The sequence below is a fragment of the Oncorhynchus mykiss genome, chromosome 17, assembly GCF_057628025.1.
Source record: "Oncorhynchus mykiss isolate SJ-2025 chromosome 17, ASM5762802v1, whole genome shotgun sequence".
Lineage (NCBI taxonomy): Eukaryota > Metazoa > Chordata > Actinopteri > Salmoniformes > Salmonidae > Oncorhynchus > Oncorhynchus mykiss.
Genome location: NC_143038.1, coordinates 9,455,987 through 9,473,693, shown reverse-complemented (window position 1 = coordinate 9,473,693; position 17,707 = coordinate 9,455,987). Strand labels below are relative to the sequence as shown.

At 41.7% G+C, this 17,707-nt stretch overlaps 1 protein-coding gene across 1 annotated transcript; it reads left to right on the top strand.

Annotated features, from left to right (window-relative positions):
- Positions 1-422: 422 nt before the first annotated feature.
- On the top strand, positions 423-17,374 carry LOC110493602 (uncharacterized). Its single transcript, XM_090204719.1, has 4 exons — positions 423-788; positions 10,135-10,255; positions 10,409-10,581; positions 11,005-17,374. Exons 1-4 carry the CDS (start codon positions 777-779, stop codon positions 17,056-17,058), a joined length of 6,360 nt encoding a protein of 2,119 aa, XP_090060845.1. The 5' UTR covers positions 423-776; the 3' UTR covers positions 17,059-17,374.
- The last annotated feature ends 333 nt before the right edge of the window (positions 17,375-17,707 follow it).

Genomic DNA, 17,707 nt, shown 5'->3' with positions numbered 1-17,707 from the left:
CAGTAATATGAAGGTGTAAGATGTTCAATATAAAATGGCTCTACTGGTTTTACACGTCTTGTCACTGTTATTTATTGAGTTTGCTTAAAGTTCATTATGATAATCGTCATAATTAGTCATTAGTTTTATTTCTGTTTTACACATCCCATGTTATTGTTTTGTTGAGTTTGGGTTGATCAGAATGTCAGTACGATTACTTAATTGTCATTAACGGTAATTGGAAGGAGGAGGAGCCCCACCTTAAAGGTATGGTTACATAGTAAGAATGTTATGTCTCATAAATCAAATCTAATCCCTAGATCATGCCACATCTTCATTGTTGTGTCTTACCATGAGTCATGAATGAACGCCTAGCTGCCCCTCCCTTGAAACAAGACAACTTTTTGGCACACCTCTGCATTTTCTTTTCTATTACCAGACCATTTGTTTACCACCTGTCTTGGCGTGGAGAATGCTCTGTTTGTTTTTCCCCCTCTATCTCACAGTTCCAGTCTTGAGAGGCCAGGTTTCAGTGATCACCGTGCCTACCTGGACTGGGTGGGGTGTGTGACGGTGTGGAGGGTGTGTGATGGTGTGCGGCTGGAAAGACATGCCAAATGTGGAACCCGTTTGTTTGCTTTAGCGGAGAGTATGCTTTCGTTGACTGAGGCACGGGGTAGGCAGTCCTACAGGAGTAAACGGCAGAAACCGATAACACTGTGTCGCAACTCTCTCACATTGGCGGTTAAACTCTTCAATGGCTGAATAACAAGAGCAAACCCAGTCAAAATTGCCCAATGGAGCCTAAGGTAAGAGTTGTCAACTTTTGCTTAAGTACTCCAGCCAGACTATATGGTGCCAAGTACTATTGCTTTGTTTAAGAAGTCCACAATGATGTCATCGTTGTAGTAGCTGGATGAGTGTCAAGTTTGCAACAGTATGTGCAGGTTTGTAATGCAACTGTCTACAGTAACTATTGGCATGGATCATGTTTTAATATGCTGATGTGAAACATTTTTTACCTGAAAAAAAATATTAAGAATGCATATAGAGTAGGAGAAGCCATAGATTTTGACGAGACACTCTGAATTGGCATATTTTTGTACAGTAGTATGTACAGTACAGTACATATTAAAAGTTAAATATTCACATGCATACAGTTTGTCCTGAGTCAAAAGAGAGCCCATAAAATACAACTTTAGACTTGGAGAAAATCTCAGTCAGCCTCTAATCTCTTACAGCTCTGCACAATGTGAATGAAAGTCAAATAATGGGAATTATTTTAACAGAGTAATTGTCATGTTTCATAAAGTCTGATTGCAGCTTTTAGCTTACTGTCAGTCCCCTCTTCTTTGAGTGCATATACAGGTAACTGCCAAAATAAAGGAAACGCCAACATAAAGTGTCTTAATAGGGCGTTGGGCCGCCACGAGTCAGAACAGCTTCAATGCACCGTGGCATAGATTCTACAAGTGCTTGCTGGGACTCTATTGGAGGGATGAGGCACCATTCTTCCTCAAGAAAGTCTGTCATTTGATGTTTTGTTGATAGTGTTGGAAAACGCTGTCTCAGGCGCCACTCCAGAATCTCCCATAAGTGTTCCATTGGGTTGAGATCTGGTGACTGAGACGGCCATGGCATTTGGTTTACATCGTTTTCACGCTCATCAAACCATTCAGTGACCACTCGGGCCCTGTGAATGAGGGCATTGTCATCGCATGGGGGCATATCCATAGTAGCAAAAATGGAAGAATAGCCATGGTAGCCAAAATAATGGCTTGCCCAGCTTTGTTTTATACATGATGGTATGTTAATTGCTTAATTAACTCAGGAACCAGGAACCTTTTGCAGCACTGAGCAAATTTCAGCATTGTGACATTCCTGTGCAACCTCCAGTGTGCATTTACTGTGAACACTGAGGCTGTTCCTGCTTTAAGTTTTAACAGTGGCCAAGTAGGCTACTGAGGCTATTTGATCATAATGTGGGCCTACCAGACAGTGGCAGTCAGAGCCATTTAAGATGAGGGAGGATCATTTTTTTTTTTCATTAGGCCTTATTTCTATTACAGCATATTGGATGACTGTCATTCATATTCTATTCACCCAGTTCATTGTAACTGCGATAGGTTTAGGCTACTACATGATACTCCCTATACCCATCATGAGGTTGCTACAACCTAGCCTATTGAACGAAAGTTTACAACGTAGGTGCACACAGGTCGAGAGAAAAATGTTAGATGACAGACAGTGACACATGAACACACAGTGACACATTTAATACTGCCTTGCACACTACTTGCCTGCTTCTAGCTGATATACAGTGTAATCATTAGTCCAACACTTGCATACGACAGTTTCTATTGGACAAATGTAGGTGTGTTTATTCCCGTTTTGATCCGTTTGCTTCCGTTTAATAAAAAATTTTCAACAGAATCTGCAGAACGAATACACCCCTAATCATGCTAAAACACAGTTCACTTTCGTAGCAGCCATGTTGTATTCCTTCTCGCATGTATGCACTCTCCTGCTCTCACTGTTTCCCTTCGCTTATGGAATTCAATGCACAACACAGCTGTATGTGACCAGGCAAAAAAAATCTTTCAATGCCAAACCATATCATACCCGCTACACACAGCCTACACCATATTAGCTAAAGGAACATAATAGTCAGCATAGCTAACAGAACTAACGTGTTAGTAAACCCACTAGGATCATGAAGTAATGTTACAGTGTGCAGTAAGTAAGCAGTTTAGGACTTACACCGGCAGTCCGCGGTGGTAATAAATTAGTTAAAACAAAAGCTTAACTTGACTTGCAAGAGTTCCAATGTTGTGTTGGATAGTCATAGCCACAGTAGCTAGCTAACATAGCATCCCTCTGTTTGAGCAGGGTGTTTGAGTAGGCTAAACTAGCTAGCTGCATTTGCTAGCTAAGTCGGTGAAACTGAAAGTGGAAAAAATTCTCCTTAATTTTGGAAGAAATACAATTGTTCGAAACTGTTCAAATATTGTCTTTCTCTGTCGGAGTCAACTACTCACAACATTTCATGCACTGCAGTGCTAGATCCTTTAATTGGGTGAACAACAGGTCAGTTCGGGCTGCAAGAGCTCTGATAGTTTGATCGACGTCCTCCGGCTGTTGTCATAATTCCTGTTAAATCTAGAAGAACAAGAAACGCACACCTATAAAGGCGAGGTGCTGGCTAGTGGAGTAGAAACTTGAAAATAAAGGAGAGCCGCACACTCTAGGAGCTCAGGTGCAAAAATGTAATACCAACGTTTCGACAGCCAAGCTGTCTTCATCAGGGTATAATCACAAACACTGCGGGATGACTCGTTTATATAGTGTCAAAAGACACAGGTGTCTGTAATCATGGCCAAGAGGGGCCTAATACCATTGGTTAATAATCAAATATTAAAATGTCATACAAAGAACAGCATACAAACAAATGGATAGCATACGATCATAGATTAATTTAACTACACAAGTTTACAAACAATTACAATGGCAAAGTCACAATAATCACAAGAATGGCTTCAGATCAAAGTCTACATTGAGACCGAAGGGCGCAAGGGTCTTTAAATTAAAGATCCAGGCAGCCTCTCGTTTTAACAATAAATTATCAAGGTCACCCCCTCTCCTAGGGAGGGTGACATGTTCGATGCCGATATAACGCAGAGACGAAATCGAGTGGCCTGCCTCCAAGAAGTGGGCCGCAACTGGATAAGTAAAGTACACCTAATGGTGCTACGATGCTCTGAGATACGTACTTTTAATTCGCGCTTTGTTTTACCTACATAATTTTTACCACAAGGACAAGTTATAAGATAAATAACTGCCTTAGTGGAGCACGTAATAACACCTTTTATTGGGATCGATTTCCCTGTTTGTGGGTGTTTGAAGGATCTACATTTATAAGTGCCATTGCATTGAGCACAGCCATTACATTTGTAATTTCCATCCAGTAGGGGTGCAAATAGATGTTGTTCAGGAATATCTTGGGGTGGTAAATCAGAGTTAATTCCTGTTTAAGCCTATGGAATGTGGAGGGAAACATGAACCTCCTAGGTTTTGCATTGAAGTCAATGTATCCAGAAGAGAATGGAAGCTAGCTGTCCTCTGGCTACACCAAGGTGGTACCCTACAGAGTGCTGATGAGGCTACTGTAGACCTTCATTTCCAAATAATGTGTTTTAATGAATTATTTGGTGATGTGATTATATTTAGTATAGTTTTATAATGTGTTTATTTTATGAAACTCACTGAGGATGGTCCTCCCCTTCCTCCTCTGACGAGCCTCCACTGCTACCAGAGTCACCTGCCATCAAAAACAATGGAGAACTCCATCCCATAACATTTTAACATGAAAATAGCTGTTTTATCATTCAGCCTACAGCAGCAGCCGATGTGTGGTGTTCAATGTCGGCCAACATTCCATGAGACTTTTGAAAACAACATGCAGGACTTGACATCAACCTGTTTATCCACTTGTCCTTCAGACAAGGAGGTGACTGACAATGTTGTTGTGTTGTTTGATGCAAGAAACCACTTTACAAAATAAAATGCATGATTATTTCCATACCAGACAAATTATGCTACCCTCTGCCTATTTGCTACTGAGCTTATTAAAGCCTATCTCAAAATACAACATCCCCCCTTTAAGACAAAAAAAAATCTCTTTACTGGCTTTTCAAAGATGTCTAAAAATGCGCATTTTTTGTGCTCTTGTAAAGAAGCAAGCACTCCCCTATTGTTGCCTGCAAATTTTCCATAACTGGGCTAATTACTCACTAAGTAGCAAAGGAAATGAACAAAATGTGCACACATGGCTACATGCAGCTCTTGCTTTGATCCCAAAAGCAAGCACATCTACTCAGGACCGCTCATGCTGTAAACACAGTCCAGCTCAAAGTAAATGGCACAGATCCATATATGGCAATGGTATATTTGCATATAGGCCTACTACAGCTCTGATTACATCCCTCCTCTCTCCCTTTCCACCACTGACACTGACCACAAAGGGTCACCGTCATCCAGCTGATGGCAAAATTCGAGTACCACTTATTTCTGCCGCATGCACAAATTCATGTTGTTTCTCCTATGAACAGAGTAAGTTAAATATTCTTCGATATTAAAAAAGATCCATGCTAATAATAACAACAATGCAAGCCTATCGATACGCTTTCCTACTCATTCACAGTGGTTGAAAAAGCACCCAATTGTTATACTTGAACAAAAGTAATGATACCTGAATAAAAAATGACTCAAGTAAAAGTGAAAGTCATCCACTAAAATACTACTTGAGTAAAAGTCTAAAAGTATTTGGTTTTAATATACTTAAGTATCAAAAGTAAATGTAATTGCTAAAATATACTTAAGTATCAAAAGTAAAAGTATAAATAATTTCAAATTCCTTATGTTACGGATATCCAGGGACACGCTCCAACACTCAGATATAATTTACAAACGAAGCATGTGTTTAGTGAGTCCGCCAGATCAGAGGCAGTATGGATGACCAACCAGGGATGTTCTTTTGATAAGTGTGTGAATTAGACAATTTCCTGTCCTGCTAAGCATTCAAAATGTAATGAGTACTTTTGGGTGTCAGGGAAATGTATGGAGTGAAAAGTACATCATTTTCTTTAGGAATGTAGTGAAGTGAAAGTGAAAGTTGTCAAAAATATAGTAAAGTACAGATACCCCAAAAGATACCCCAAAAAACAGATACCCCAAAAAACGACTTAAGTAGTAATTTCAAGTATTTTTGCTTTAGTACTTTACACCAGTGCTCATTCATTACTACTGCAGTGCTTGTTTTAATTAATGCTGATTGGAAATAGGAAGAATGTACATTTTATGTTTTATAAAAGTGTTGAATACAAAGCCTTGACAGTGCTGAGTAAGAACTTAAACATGAACACACTCATAAAATTCATTGACAGTCTCTCATGGTTTAAAACGTTTTGAAATCTGACAGTTTCAACTTTGCTGTAGTTTTCTTTTATGCCTGCTACGTTATTGCAGACATGGTCATCTGAGCCCTCGGATTGGCCAGTGGTAGGTACACCGACTCTCCCGGCCCGTTGGGAAAGTAGAGTTGTACCTTCAGACACATTAAATGGTTCAAAATCGCAACAGTTCTCCTGCCAAGTGCGCCAGGCAGCGGAATCGGGTGCACCTACCGTCAACAGCCCGAGACAAATATACAAATCGATCAACCAGTTGGTGTCCACTGCTCGAGAACGTCTCTCCGTGGGCTGATATTTCTCCCTAGGGAGCTGCGCAGCAGTCTCGAGGCTGGGAGCGCGCAGTCTAGAGGGAACATTGCTGACCAGGTGAATCCAGCTGAAAGCTATGATCCCTTATTGATGTCACTTGGTAACGTCTACGTCAATCAGCGTAGATGAAGGGAAGGAGACAGGTTAAAGAATCATTTTAAAACCTTGAGACAATTGAGACATGTATGTGTGCCATTCAGACGGTGAATGGTCAAGACAAAACATTTAAGTCCCATTGAACGGGCTACGGTAGTAGGTGCCAGGCGCACTGATTTGTGTCAAGAACAACTCAAATCGTATTTGTCACACGCGCCAAATACAACAGGTGTAGACCTTACAGTGAAATGCTTACTTACAAGCCCTTAACCAACATTGCAGTTTTAAGAAAATACCTAAACAAAAAATAAGAGATAAGAATAACAAATAATTAAAGAGCAGCTGTAAATAACAATAGCGGGGCTATATACAGGGGGTACCGGTACAGAGTCAATGTGTGGGGGCACCGGTGTCGAAGTAATTAAGGTAATATGTACATGTAAGTAGAGTGATTAAAATGACTATGCATAGATAATAACAGAGAATAGCAACAGCTCAGAAGAGGGAGGGGGGGGGGGGGCAATACAAATAGTCTGGGTAGCCATTTTATTAGCCGTTCAGGAGTCTTATGGCTTGGGGGTAGAAGCTGTTTAGAAGCCTCTTGGACCTAGACTTGGCGCTCCAATACCGTTTGCCATGCGTTAACAGAGAGAACAGTCTAACAGAGAGAACAGTCCAGGGTGGCTGGAGTCTTTGAAATCACAGCCTGGTATAGAGGTCCTGGATGGCAGGAAACTTGGCCCCGGTAATGTACTGGGCCTTAAGCACTATTCTCTGTAGTGACTTGCGGTCGGAAGCCATACCAGGCAGTGATGCAACCCATCAGGATGCTCTCGATGGTGCAGCTGTATAAATCCTTTTGAGGATCTGAGGACCCATGCCAAATCTGTTCAGTCTCCTGAGGGGGAATAGGTTTTCTCGTGCCCTCTCAATGACTGTCTTGGTGTGCTTGGACCATGTTAGTTTGTTGGTGATGTGGACGCCAAGGAACTTGAAGCTCTCAACCTGCTCCACTACAGGCCCGTTGATGAGAATGGGGGCGTGCTCTGTCCTCCTTTTACTGTAGTCCACAATCATCTCCTTTGTCTTGATCAAGTTGAGGGAGAGGTTGTTTCCTTGTACCACACGGTAAGGTCTCTGACCTCCTCCCTATAGGCAGTCTCATCTTTGTCAGTGATCAGGCCTACCACTGTGTCATCAGCAAACTTATGATGGTGTTGGAGTCGAGCCTGGCCGTGCAGTCATGAGTGAACAGGGAGTACAGGAGGGGACTGAGGTGGCACCCCTGAGGGGCCCCCGTGTTGAAGGGGGATGTGGCAGATGTGTTGTTACCTACCCTTACCACCTGGGGGCGGCCCATCAGGAAGTCCAGGATCCAGTTGCAGAGGGAGGTGTTTAGTCCCAGGGTCCTTAGCTTAGTGATGAGCTTTGAGGGCACTATGGTGTTGAATGCTGAGCTGTAGTCAATGAATAGCATTTTCACATAGGTGTTCCTTTTGTCCAGGTGTGAAAGGGCAGTGTGGAGTGCAATAGAGATTGCATCATCTGTGGATCTGTTGGTGCGGTATGCAAATTGGAGTGGGTTTCTGGGATAATGGTGTTGATGTGAGCCATGACTAGCCTTTCAAAGCATTTCATGGCTACAGGCATTAGTGCTACGGGTTGGTAGTAATTTAGGCAGGTTACCTTAGTGTTCTTGGACACAGTGACTATGGTGGTCTGCTTGAAACATGTTGGTATTACAGACTGAGGCAGGGAGAAGTTGAAAATGTCAGTGAAGACACTTGCCAGTTGGTCAGCGCATGCTCGGAGTACACGTCCTGGTAATCCGCCTGGCCCTGCGGAATGTTGACCTGTTTAAAGGTCTTACTCACATCAGCTGCGGAGAGCATGATCACACAGTCGTCCGGAACAGCTGATGCTCTCATGCATGTTTCAGTGTTACTTGCTTCGAAGCGAACATAGAAGTTATTTAGCTTGTCTGGTAGGCTATTGTGTCACTGGGCAGCTCTCGGCTGTGCTTCCCTTTGTAGTCTGTAATCGTTTGCAAGCCCTGCCACATCCGACGAGCATCAGAGCCGATGTAGTATGTTTCGATCTTAGTCCTGTATTGATGTTTTGCCTGTTTGATATGTTCTTTGTAGGTCATAGAGGGATTTCTTATGAGTTTCTGTGTTAGAGTCCCGCTCCTTGAAAGCGGCAGCTCTACCCTTTAGCTCAGAGCGAATGTTGACTGTAATCCATGGCTTCTGGTATGTACGTACAGTCACTGTGGGGACGAAGTCCTCGATGCACTTATTGACAAAGCCAGTGAGTGTGGTGTACTCCTCAATACCATCGGAAGAATCCTGGAGCATATTCCAGTCTGTGCTAGCAAAACAGTCCTGTAGTTTAGCACCTGCTTCATCTGACCACTTTATTATAGACCGAGTCAGTGGTGCTTCCTGCTTGAATTTTTGCTTGTAAGCAGGAATCAGGAGGATATAATTATTGTCAGATATGCCAAATGGAGGGCGAGGGAGAGCTTTGAATGCGTCTCTGTGTGTGGAGTAAAGGTGGTCTAGAATATTTTTCCCTCTGGTTGCACATGTAACATGCTGATAAAAATGAGGTAAAACTGATTTAAGTTTCCTGCTGGGTTTTTCACACTCAACCATTTCCAGTGTGTATTAAGAATGGTCCACCACCCAAAGGACATCCAGCCAACTTGACACAACCGTGGGAAGCATTGGAGTCAACATGGGCCAACATCCCTGTGGAACACTTTCGACACCTTGTAGAGTCCATGCCCCAAACAATTGAGGCTGTTCTGAGGGCAAAATGGGAGTGCATTAGGTGTTCCTAATGTTTGTATACTCAGTGTAGTTTAGTAAATCTGAGTGATTCATATTTTTACATATTCATATTTTGGAGGTATTTGATGATGATTAAGTAAATTATGATTATTGTGATCATTGTGGAATTGGTAGCAAAGCACACAATGTATTGCTCATAGAGCAGCAGTGTCACTAAGCATGTGACACAAATCACTTACACAACTTATACTGTTTACAAATAACTTCATTTGAGCCCCTGCCCAGCAAGCTTTTCATAATAGAAAGTGGTGGGTGTGGTCACTTCTGTGTACACCCAACTATAGTGCACTTGTCTCAATTTCCATGGACAAACTTGTTCCTGTTGTTCCCTCCATCTCCCAAGGCCACACCTCAAATACCTCAAAGGTGCAGCTACCTGGGTGTCAACCATGTACCTATTTGCTTATGTAAACAGGCTACCTCTCCATAGCCCCTCTTTAGTTGTGGTTTCAGCTGATTTTGGTCTTCATGGTAAAATGAGCTGTGCCATTATTGTATTTGTTTGTAGTTTTTATTCTGGAGTGGAAATATTACCTTTCTTTGCATTTGATACTCTTGAAGGCTATGAAAGTATGCTACAATATTTAGGCCTATATGATTTGATAATTATAGAATGAAACCAAGCAACATTTATTTTTAATTGATTTCATTAATGGCTGCTGTGAAAACATCAGAAGGATCATGGTATGTGAGATCATTTATCCATTAGCCATGATGATGGTAATAACAAGCATATTCCAACACAATAAGCTAAGCAACAGGAAATGTACTTTTGAAAAACACCTATGCCCCAACATTGCTTTCTGGAAGTGAATTCTATTTTTAAAATTATTTAAGTTTATTGTTGAAATTCGACTTGATGTTTGGGTTATTGAAACATGACCAATGCTGATACTACACACCTACCTTTGTATATCTGCTTTTAGCCTGGTCACCGGAGGAGAAGGAGCCTGTCTGAGGGGCTGATGCTGGAGGAATCAGAAAAAGGAGGATTGGTCATCTCCAGCATTATCGGTGGCTCTTCTGGCAATCACGGGCTCAAAGAAGGTATGAGTCTCTTATTTAATGTATACACTTTCTGTTGCGGTACTTACATTTCTTTGAGAAAATGTTAAATTTCACATTTTGGATTGTTGTCTGAATTTTGTGGAACAGTAAAACAGTGAAGATGTGTAACAGTGAAGATGTTTATTTTTTCAGGAGATGAAATTGTGGGTGCCACGATCAACTTTGACCAACTTTCGAAAGACGATGTGTTGAAAATACTGAAGCTGATGGATGATAATGGATTTGATGAGAAGGTTCAAGTTCTGACGAAAAATTATTTGAGCAAGAGTATGGGGACCTTGGACAGCATCAAAGCACCAGAGGAGGTTTGTGGAATATAGTTAGTAAATAGAATAAGTAGGGGGGAAATTATTTCAGAAGGTTGCTGGATAAAATATGTTGTTTGTTAAAGGGTAAAGGGTCAGTTTGAGATGTTGGCAATGAAGCCCTTTATTTACTTCCCCAGAGTCAGATAACCTTGTGGATATCATTTTTATGTCTCTGCGTGTAGTTTGAAGGAAGTTGCTAACTAGCATTAGCGCAATGACTGAAAGCTAGCATGCTAGCTGTTCCTGTAGAATTTCCAGTCATTGCTGTAATGCTAGTTAGCATTGCCCAGTAAAACTACCTCCAACTTCCTTCATACTGGAGGCAAAAACATAAAAATGGTATCCACGAGTTCATCTGATAAAAGGTCTTCATTGCCAACATCTTGAACTGTCCCTTTAAGGATTGGTTTCTCTTCACAGATGCTGAAGGATTCATATAATAGACTCTACAATGCCAAAATAAATAGGTTCATGACGGATGACAGCCCTGGACAACCTGCAGGTGCTGGGGAAAGAGGCTCCCATAATGGACAGGTGAAGGGCAAGGGACCGGGATCTCTCTGGGACAAGCCTAAAGTGAAAGGTGACCTCAAACTCCCTGTCTTCACCACGGATTACCCAGTTGTGGAGACACCCAAAGTAGATGCTCCTACCTACCTAGAGTCTCCAGACCTCAAATTCTCTGCTCCAAAGTTAAAGGTGCCTAAACTTGATGTCAAAGGCGCGGTACCTGATGCTCGCGGTGGAGAACTTTCATTGCCTAATGCCAACATTAGTACATCAGATCTCTCCCTGCCTCATTTGAATGGGTCACTAAACATTGATGCTCCATCAGTTAACCAGGAAAGGCCAAATCTTGAAACTGATATAGATGCTATCGATGTTCTAGAATTTGATATGTCTTTGCCCGAAGTTGACCTCAAATGCCCTGATCTTGACCTGAAAGTTATAGATCCACTTCCCAAAGTTGTAGGAGATATCAATGTCCCGGAAGCAGAGCTCAATCTACCAGAGGAGGTTGTCCCTGGGCCTACTTTAAATATCAATGCCCCAAAGTTTGATATTGAAAGAGGCAAACATGTTAAAATGCCCAAATTTAAGATGCCTGACTTGGGTCTCTCTGGACCCAGAGTAAATGTACCCAGCCTTGAGGTTGATACACCAAATATGAGGATACCAGATAAAGATATGCTTGGAGTTAATTTTAAAGGTCCCCAAAGAGACCTACAAACACCAGATGTTAATCTCAAAAGTCCTAATCTAGATCTGCAAGCCCCAGATGTCAGCATAATGAATATCCCATCAAGTAAAATCAGAGTCTGGTCCTCCAAGAAACTGAAAACCCCCAACCTTGATGTGGATGATCCCTCTGGTTATTTTGAATTGCCTAAGGTTAGGCTCTCTCACACAGTACCAAAAGGACCAGATTTAGACATTGATGCAGTTTTAAAGACACCAAACATGCATCTTAAAACCTCTTTGATTGGTGCTCCTGACCTGAATGACCCTGATCTAGATTTACCTTCAGTAGACCTTAAAGGTTCCAAAATAGATCTAGAGTTACCAGATGCAAACATTGGTATCCCACCTGGGAAGATCAAAACACTAAGTCTTGGTATGCCTGACTTTGATTTATCTGGACCAAGAGTTCGGACTCCAGACCTGGACCTCTCAGTGGCTGAGATGTGTCCATTAGACGTCCGTCTGCCTGACCTCAGTACTCCAGATATTGACATACCCTCAGGTAATTTCAAACTACAGGAACCACATGCAGAACTCAAAGCACCTGATTTCAATGTGGATGCCTCCTCTGGTAAACTGAAGATGCCCAAATCTGGCCTAAAAAGACCAGATCTGGGCATTGATGCTGATGTAAAAACACCAAAGGTAAGTCTCAAAGCTCCCAAGATAAAAGGTGGGCTTGATGCGCCTGACTTGAATTTACCCAAAGTCAACCTGAAAGCACCTAAATTAGAAATAAACACACCAGATATTGACATTGATGCACCCTCAGAAAAATTCAAAATGCCAAAGTTTAAGATGCCTAAATTTGCCCTTTCGGGCCCTAAAGGGCCTGAGGTTGGCATTGATGGAGACTTGGATGGACCAGATCTGAGCTTATTATCTTGCAAATTAAAACCGCCAGACTTGGATATTGGTAGCCCATCTGGAAAATTAAAGATGCCAAGTCTAAAGATGCCAGACTTTGGCTTCTCAGGGCCAGATGTACGAGGGCCTGACTTTGAGGTAAAGAATCCAGACTTGGATCTTCCAGCCCCCAAGTTTAAAGGGGGAATTAGTCCCCCAGATTTGGATCTGCCAGATGGAGACCTCAAAGGCCCCAAATTAGACCTCAATAAACCAGATGTAAACTTTAATATGCCCTCAAGTAAAGTCAAAGTACCTACATTGAAGAAATCAAAGGTTGATCTGAATGCTCCTGATCTGGACATTAACGGCCCCTCTGGTAAACTGAAAATGCCCACATTTGGGCTGTCTGGTAAAATGCCAAAATCTCCCAAATTAAATCTTAAAGCTCCAAAGATGAAGGGGGGAATTGATTTTCCAGACCTGAATTTACCAGATGCTGACCTCAAAGCCCCTAAACTAGATGTGAATGCTCCAGATCTCGACATCAATGCACCCTCAGGGAAATTCAAGATGCCTAAATTTGGGCTGTCTGGTACAATGCCAAAATCTCCCAAATTAAATCTTAAAGCTCCAAAGATGAAGGGGGGAATTGATTTTCCAGACCTGAATTTCCCAGATGCTGACCTCAAAGCCCCTAAACTAGATGTGAATGCTCCAGATCTCGACATCAATGCACCCTCAGGGAAATTCAAGATGCCTAAATTTGGGCTGTCTGGTACAATGCCAAAATATCCCAAATTAAATCTTAAAGCTCCAAAAATGAAGGGGGGAATTGATTTTCCAGACCTGAATTTACCAGATGCTGACCTCAAAGCCCCTAAACTAGATGTGAATGCTCCAGATCTCGACATCAATGCACCCTCAGGGAAATTCAAGATGCCTAAATTTGGGCTGTCTGGTACAATGCCAAAATCTCCCAAATTAAATCTTAAAGCTCCAAAGATGAAGGGGGGAATTGATTTTCCAGACCTGAATTTACCAGATGCTGACCTCAAAGCCCCTAAACTAGATGTGAATGCTCCAGATCTCGACATCAATGCACCCTCAGGGAAATTCAAGATGCCTAAATTTGGGCTGTCTGGTACAATGCCAAAATCTCCCAAATTAAATCTTAAAGCTCCAAAGACGAAGGGGGGAATTGATTTTCCAGACCTGAATTTACCAGATGCTGACCTCAAAGCCCCTAAACTAGATGTGAATGCTCCAGATCTCGACATCAATGCACCCTCAGGGAAATTCAAGATGCCTAAATTTGGGCTGTCTGGTACAATGCCAAAATCTCCCAAATTAAATCTTAAAGCTCCAAAGATGAAGGGGGGAATTGATTTTCCAGACCTGAATTTCCCAGATGCTGACCTCAAAGCCCCTAAACTAGATGTGAATGCTCCAGATCTCAACATCAATGCACCCTCAGGGAAATTCAAGATGCCTAAATTTGGGCTGTCTGGTACAATGCCAAAATCTCCCAACTTAAATCTTAAAGCTCCAAAGATAAAGGGGGGAATTGATTTTCCAGACCTGAATTTCCCAGATGCTGACCTCAAAGCCCCTAAACTAGATGTGAATGCTCCAGATCTCGACATCAATGCACCCTCAGGGAAATTCAAGATGCCTAAATTTGGGCTGTCTGGTACAATGCCAAAATCTCCCAAATTAAATCTTAAAGCTCCAAAGATGAAGGGGGGAATTGATTTTCCAGACCTGAATTTCCCAGATGCTGACCTCAAAGCCCCTAAACTAGATGTGAATGCTCCAGATCTCGACATCAATGCACCCTCAGGGAAATTCAAGATGCCTAAATTTGGGCTGTCTGGTACAATGCCAAAATCTCCCAAATTAAATCTTAAAGCTCCAAAGATGAAGGGGGGTATTGATTTTCCAGACCTGAATTTACCAGATGCTGACCTCAAAGCCCCTAAACTAGATCTCGACATCAATGCACCCTCAGGGAAATTAAAGGTGCCTAAATTTAGAGGCCTAAAGGGACCAGATGTTGACATTAATGGCGCTATAGAGGGACCAGATCTGAACTGGTCATCTCCCAAACTTAAGGGTCCCAAAGCAGACCTAAACCTTCCAGACACTGATATTGACAGTCCATCAGGAAAACTCAAAATGCCAACTTTCAAGATGCCAGATTTAGGATTCTCTGGACCAAAAATTAAGGGGCCTGATTTAAATCTTTCAGCCCCCAAGATTAAAGGGGGAATAAGTCCCCCAGATTTGGATCTGCCATATGTAGACCTCAAAGGCCCCAAATTAGACCTCAATGCACCAGATGTAAACTTTAATATGCCCTCAGGTAAAGTCAAAGTACCTACATTGAAGAAACCAAAGGTTGATCTGAATGCTCCTGATCTGGACATTAACGGCCCCTCTGGTAAACTGAAAATGCCCAAAGTTGGGCTGTCTGGTAAAATGCCAAAATCCACAAAACTGAATTTCAAAGCCCCAAAGATAAAGGGGGGAATTGGTTCCCCAGATCTGAATTTCCCAGATGCTGACCTCAAAGCCCCTAAACTAGATGTGAATACCCCAGATCTTGACATAAATGCACCTTCTGGGAAATTAAAAATGCCCAAATTTAAAATGCCTAAATTCAGGGGCCTAAAGAGACCAGATGTTGACATTGATGGAGACCTAGAGGGCCCAGATATTGATATCAATACCCCTACAGCTAACCTCAAAGGTCCCAAAACAGGTCTAAAAATGCCTGATTTGAAGATGCCTGATTTCAGACTATCTGGCCCAAATGTAGTTTATGATTTACCCAATACTGACCTCTCAGCACCAAAGCTAAAAGGGGGAATCAGTCCCCCAGATTTGAGACTACCTAAGGGTCATATCAGAGGGCCCAAACTAGACCTCAATGCTCCAGATATGCCCTCAGGTAGATTCAGAGTTCCAACCATAGAGAGGCCAAATGATAGCATCAAAGCCCCTGATTTGGACATCAACACTCCTTCATTTAAAATGCCCAAAATGCCTAAATTTGTGTTGTCTAGTCCAAAAAGACCAGATCATGACATCAGTGCTGACATAGGTTTTAAATTGTCAAAGATGAAAGGTGGGATTGGTTCACGACACCTGGACCTACCTACAGTTGACCTAGAAGCTCCTAAGATAGATGTAGACACTCCAGATATGAACATTGATTCACCCTCTGGGAAATTCAAAATGCCCCACCTCAAAATGCCCAAATTCGGCCTTTCTGGCTTGAAAGGTCCAGATCCTGGAATAGATGGAGACATTGATGGACCGGACCTGAGTTTGTCAGCCCCGAAAGTAAACACAGGGATCGGTAGTCCAGATTTAGACATAAATGTTCCCTCTGGTAATCTCAAAGGCCCCCAAGCTGATCTCAATTTGCCAGACAGTGACATTGCTATACAATCTGAAAAATTCAAACTGCCATCCTTTAAATTGCCTCAGTTTGGAAGTCCCAATCTAAGGGCAGGTACACATATGGACTTTATGAAAACAAATTACATTTCTCCTCCAAAGGTTAAAGTGAATCTAAAAGCACCCGACTTGAAAGTTAGTCACCCAGATGTCAGCCTGAGTTTACCCAAAGCTGATACCAGAAGCCCAGAATACAAAGTGTCATCTCATGGTAAACGCAGATCTGATATCCCAGGTGGAACGCATATAAAAGTGCAAGCAGAAGACATAGATACAGAAGTGACACTGCCACACACTGATAGGAAGTCTAGGAAGGTCAAAGGAAGGGCCAGTTATCCCATTGCAGATATTGATTTGCCAAAAGTTGAGTATGAAGCGTCTGGTTTGGAACTGAGAGGTTCAGACCTTAATGATCCCACAGGGAAATTAAAAATGCCCAAATCCAAGACTTCTAAATTGGGTAGTCATACAATACCAGACCTTGATATAGACTCAAGTCCTGCCAGTATTAACGCCTCAGTTCCTAAACTCCCACCCCCAAGGTATGGAGTAGAGGTTTCACAGCCAGATTTAAATTTGAGTAGAACTGACCTCAAGGGCAATAAACATCATAGGAAAGCCCCAGCTGGTGAAACCGGCAGAACAAAAAGGAGTCCAAAACAGTCTGAAATTGGAACTTCCATGCCAAATTTTACTCATGGTTCAAACCCCAAAATGTCTGAAGATCAAGAAGGATATTTGGTCACTGTATTTCCCAAACACCTCAAAGGGGATGTACCAGACGAGTCAAGAAGAGAAGAGTCAAACCGTAGATCTCATACACTCAGAAGTCTCGACTTCAGTGCATCAAATGTGGACCTTGAAGTTCCAGAAGATGAGAACTTAAAAGGGTCAACATTCTGGCTTTCAAAGCTTATATAGCGTTCAGACAACTGACTAAATGTATTTTTAGGTTGGTTTGAATCACAATCTTCTGTTGAAACATAATGCAGAAAATGTCTGTGACATATAAAACAAGCATCAGATTATTTGCACTTATTTGTACTTTTTTAAATGTAAATTCATTGGTATTTGTTATGAACATGTTGAAAATGAATGTGTAAAGCTTTCTTTTGTCAAGTGATTAAAAAAATGCATGAAAGGTTTGTTATGTTCTGCTGATAAGCTATTCGAATGGTAGTTTTACTCTACACTTGCTACATTGTAATAAAATTACATTTAGTAACTTTTGTAAATCTTTGTTTTTTCTTTCTTTACATGAATTCAACAAAATGATTCATTCAAAACAACTTCAAAATTCATTAGCCTAGGCTTCATTATTCTGACCAATTCGGACAGTAATCCTTATCAATAAAATGTATTTATAAAGCCCTTCTTACTGTCAGCTGATGTCACAAAGTGCTGTACAGAAACCCAGCCTAAAACACCAAACAGCAAGCAATGCTTATTTCCCTTACTTTTGAACATTGAAATAACGTTTGGCAAATTCAATATTTCAAGCTGAGAATTCAAAAGAATTTAACTCAACTGCTGTTTTTGTATAAATATTTGTTAGAAAAAACAATTATAC

Coding starts and splice junctions, on each gene's coding strand:
- LOC110493602 (XM_090204719.1), top strand. Junction 10,256..10,408: donor CAATCACGGGCTCAAAGAAG/GTATGAGTCTCT, acceptor TTATTTTTTCAG/GAGATGAAATTGTGGGTGCC. Junction 10,582..11,004: donor GCATCAAAGCACCAGAGGAG/GTTTGTGGAATA, acceptor TTCTCTTCACAG/ATGCTGAAGGATTCATATAA.